The sequence below is a fragment of the Spinacia oleracea genome, chromosome 3 (genome assembly GCF_020520425.1).
Source record: "Spinacia oleracea cultivar Varoflay chromosome 3, BTI_SOV_V1, whole genome shotgun sequence".
Taxonomy (NCBI): Eukaryota; Viridiplantae; Streptophyta; class Magnoliopsida; order Caryophyllales; family Amaranthaceae; genus Spinacia; species Spinacia oleracea.
In genome coordinates this window covers 114,954,900-114,957,623 of record NC_079489.1, presented here as the reverse complement: position 1 = coordinate 114,957,623, position 2,724 = coordinate 114,954,900, and the positions used below count along the sequence as shown (strand labels likewise).

The 2,724-nt window shown below is 49.0% G+C and overlaps 1 protein-coding gene across 1 annotated transcript; it reads right to left on the bottom strand.

Annotated features, from left to right (window-relative positions):
- Positions 1-426: 426 nt before the first annotated feature.
- LOC130469982 (uncharacterized) lies at positions 427-2,490 on the bottom strand. The gene is made up of 2 exons (XM_056839535.1): positions 1,603-2,490; positions 427-1,536 (listed from the first exon to the last, which is right to left on the bottom strand). The coding sequence occupies exons 1-2, from the start codon at positions 2,488-2,490 to the stop codon at positions 427-429; spliced, it is 1,998 nt and encodes a 665-aa protein (XP_056695513.1).
- Between the last annotated feature and the right edge of the window lie 234 nt (positions 2,491-2,724).

The window sequence follows — 2,724 nt, the reverse complement described above, 5'->3', positions numbered from 1 at the left end:
GATGTCTATGAAATCGATACAGACTCTCCACTTTCCATTCTTTTTACTGACGACGACGACGTTTGCTAACCAATCTGGATACTTGACTTCTCTGACTTTCCCGGAGTCTATCAGTTTTTGGACCTCTTCGTCTATGATTTTATTTCTCTCAGGTGCGAATTTTCGTCGTTTCTGCTTCACTGGCTTAAAGTTGGGGTCGACATTGAGTTTGTGGGTGATGACGTCCGGACTGATTCCTGTCATGTCCTCGTGCGACCAAGCAAAGCAGTCCGAGTTTTCTCTTAGGAATAACACTATCTGACTTTTGATGTTGTCAGGCAGCGACGCTCCGATCCTTACTACTTGGTCTGGCTTTATCTGATCTAGTATTATCTCATCGATCTGTTGGTCGTCGGGGTCGTCTACCGTCGACCCTGGCTGTAATTGCTAGATGGATGACTTTGATGGTTTCAGCGCCGTTTCATAACATTTCTTTGCGTCCCTTTGTTGTCCTTTGATTTCCATGACTCCCCATTTGGTTGGGAACTTGATTGACTGGTGGTATGTCGACGGCACCGCCTTCATTTTGTGGATCCATGGTCGTCCCAAAATGACGTTGTATGCTGATGGGCAGTCGACGACGTTGAACTTGGTCAACACATTAGTACCTTCTGCGTATGTAGGCAGTGATATCTCTCCTACTGTTCGTAGCGATTCTCCACTGAATCCTACTAGGACTGTCGACCTTCTGATTATACTCTTTTCGTCTAGTCCCATTTCTTGCAGAGCCTCTAGGAACAATACGTTTGCTGAACTGCCGTTGTCGATCAATATCCTTTTGATGAGAGCGTTGCCTATTGGGAGCGATATGACTAGACCGTCATGATGTTCCTGTTGTGTGTCGGTTGAATCTGAGTCGTCGAAGGTTATTATCATCGCTGCTAATGACTTGTCGAGTGCTACTTCGTCTTCTGTCTGCCCCTCTTTGACGGCTTCAGATTCGCCTCTGTTGATTTTTTTAGCTGCAGAAGAAGTTAGTCCACATATATCTGAACCACCAGAAATAACGTTTACCACTTTTTCGAACGTGGGCGGGGCCGGTCGGTCGCCGCTTGGTGCTGGGTTGGGTTGGGAGTTGCTATCCTTGTTGTACGTCTCCTTTCCTTTGTCGCTCAGTAGGTCCTTCAGGTGGCCTCTTTTCAGTAGATACGCTACCTCCTTTTTGAGGGAGATGCATTCCTCGGTTGTGTGGCCATTGTCGCGGTGGAAGTCGCACCACCTGCTCATGTCCTTCGTAGAGTCTGGTATGTCTCTCTTCTTAGGCCATCTGACGGTACCACCTACACTTTGAAGGTCGTTCACCACGCCTCCGATGTCGACGTTGAAGCCATACTCAGAGATGGGGAGATAAACGACCCGTTCATTCCTGTAAACACTGTTAGTATCATCATATTGATTGACATTTTGTACTTGATTCTGGCGGTTGTATGGTTGGTGTCTCCAGCTGTTGTTCCTTGGGGTGTACGACCTCCTGTCGCTGCTGCCCCCTGTTGGTCGCTAAGAAGCCATTCGTGTAATCTCGTCGTCTTCAATCCGCATCTGGGCAGTAGCCCTCGATCTGACCTCTTCGAAGGTTGCACAGGGATATTTGGTTAGTTCCCGGTACAGCTCCGAGTTGGGGACGAGACCTCTCTTGAATGCTTCGATGGCTGTCCTCACATCACAGTTTTTTATACTAATTTTCTCACAATTAAAACGGTTAAAATAATCGCGTACCGACTCGGTAGGTCCTTGGACCAACCAATAGAGGTCACTTGTTTGTTTCTCCAACTGGCGACTGCTGGCGAATTGTTGGTAGAAGGCGTTGATGAGGTCGGACAGGCAGAAGATGGATCCAGGTGTTATGTTCATGAGCCATTCCAGGGCTGCTCCGTCGAGGGTTCCTCCGAAGGATTTGCACATGACCGGCTCGACCAGGTCGTAGGGGATCCCGATCTGCCACATTCGCTGCTTGTAGAAGTTGACGTGTCTGTATGGATCAGACGTTCCATCGTACAGGGTGGTCCAGGTAGGGAGTCGGAGCTGGTGTGGTACCGTCACCCTAGCAATCGCTTCACAGAACGGCGACGCTGCATATCCATCGGTCGGTTCGGTTTCCACGGGCGTGGGTGCCCCTGGCAGTTTGGTCATCAGCTTCATCATCAACGAGCATCGCTTCTTCATGTGATTTTCCATCTTATTTAGGCGCTTGGTGACGGGATCCAGTGTTGCTTCATCCTCTTCCCCCTGTGGCTCCTCGCCGTCGGTCAGGTCCTCGGAGTCGTCGGTCATCTCGAATATCAACTTCTTCGGTTTTGCACCTGGCTTGTAACGTGATTGATACTTGGTGCTTTTCACAGATTCGAGCTCCTTCTGGAGGTTTTCAATGGAGGCCCTTTCTTGGGCCAGCTCTGCTTGGGCCTTCTCGTAGGCCGCTTTCATCTCTGCGAGCGTCATCTCTTCAGTAGTCATGGTGTGTAGGGTGATTTTGTGTGAAACCTAGTTAATGTCCCCACAGACGGCGCCAAACTGTTTATGCCAAATTTTGTCTAGGGGCGACCTTTGGCTTGGGTCGACACTAACTAAGCAAGAATCAAATAAAGGAAGACAATAGAGACACGACACAGAGAAGTGTTGACGCGGAAAACCCAGGAATAAGGTAAAAAACCGCGGATAGCTATGAGGCTATCAATCCACTAAGTTTCC

Coding starts and splice junctions, on each gene's coding strand:
- LOC130469982 (XM_056839535.1), bottom strand. CDS start 2,490: ATGACTACTGAAGAGATGACGCTCGCAGAGATGAAAGCGGCCTACGAG. Junction 1,537..1,602: donor CCTGTGCAACCTTCGAAGAG/GTCAGATCGAGG, acceptor ATGGCTTCTTAG/CGACCAACAGGGGGCAGCAG.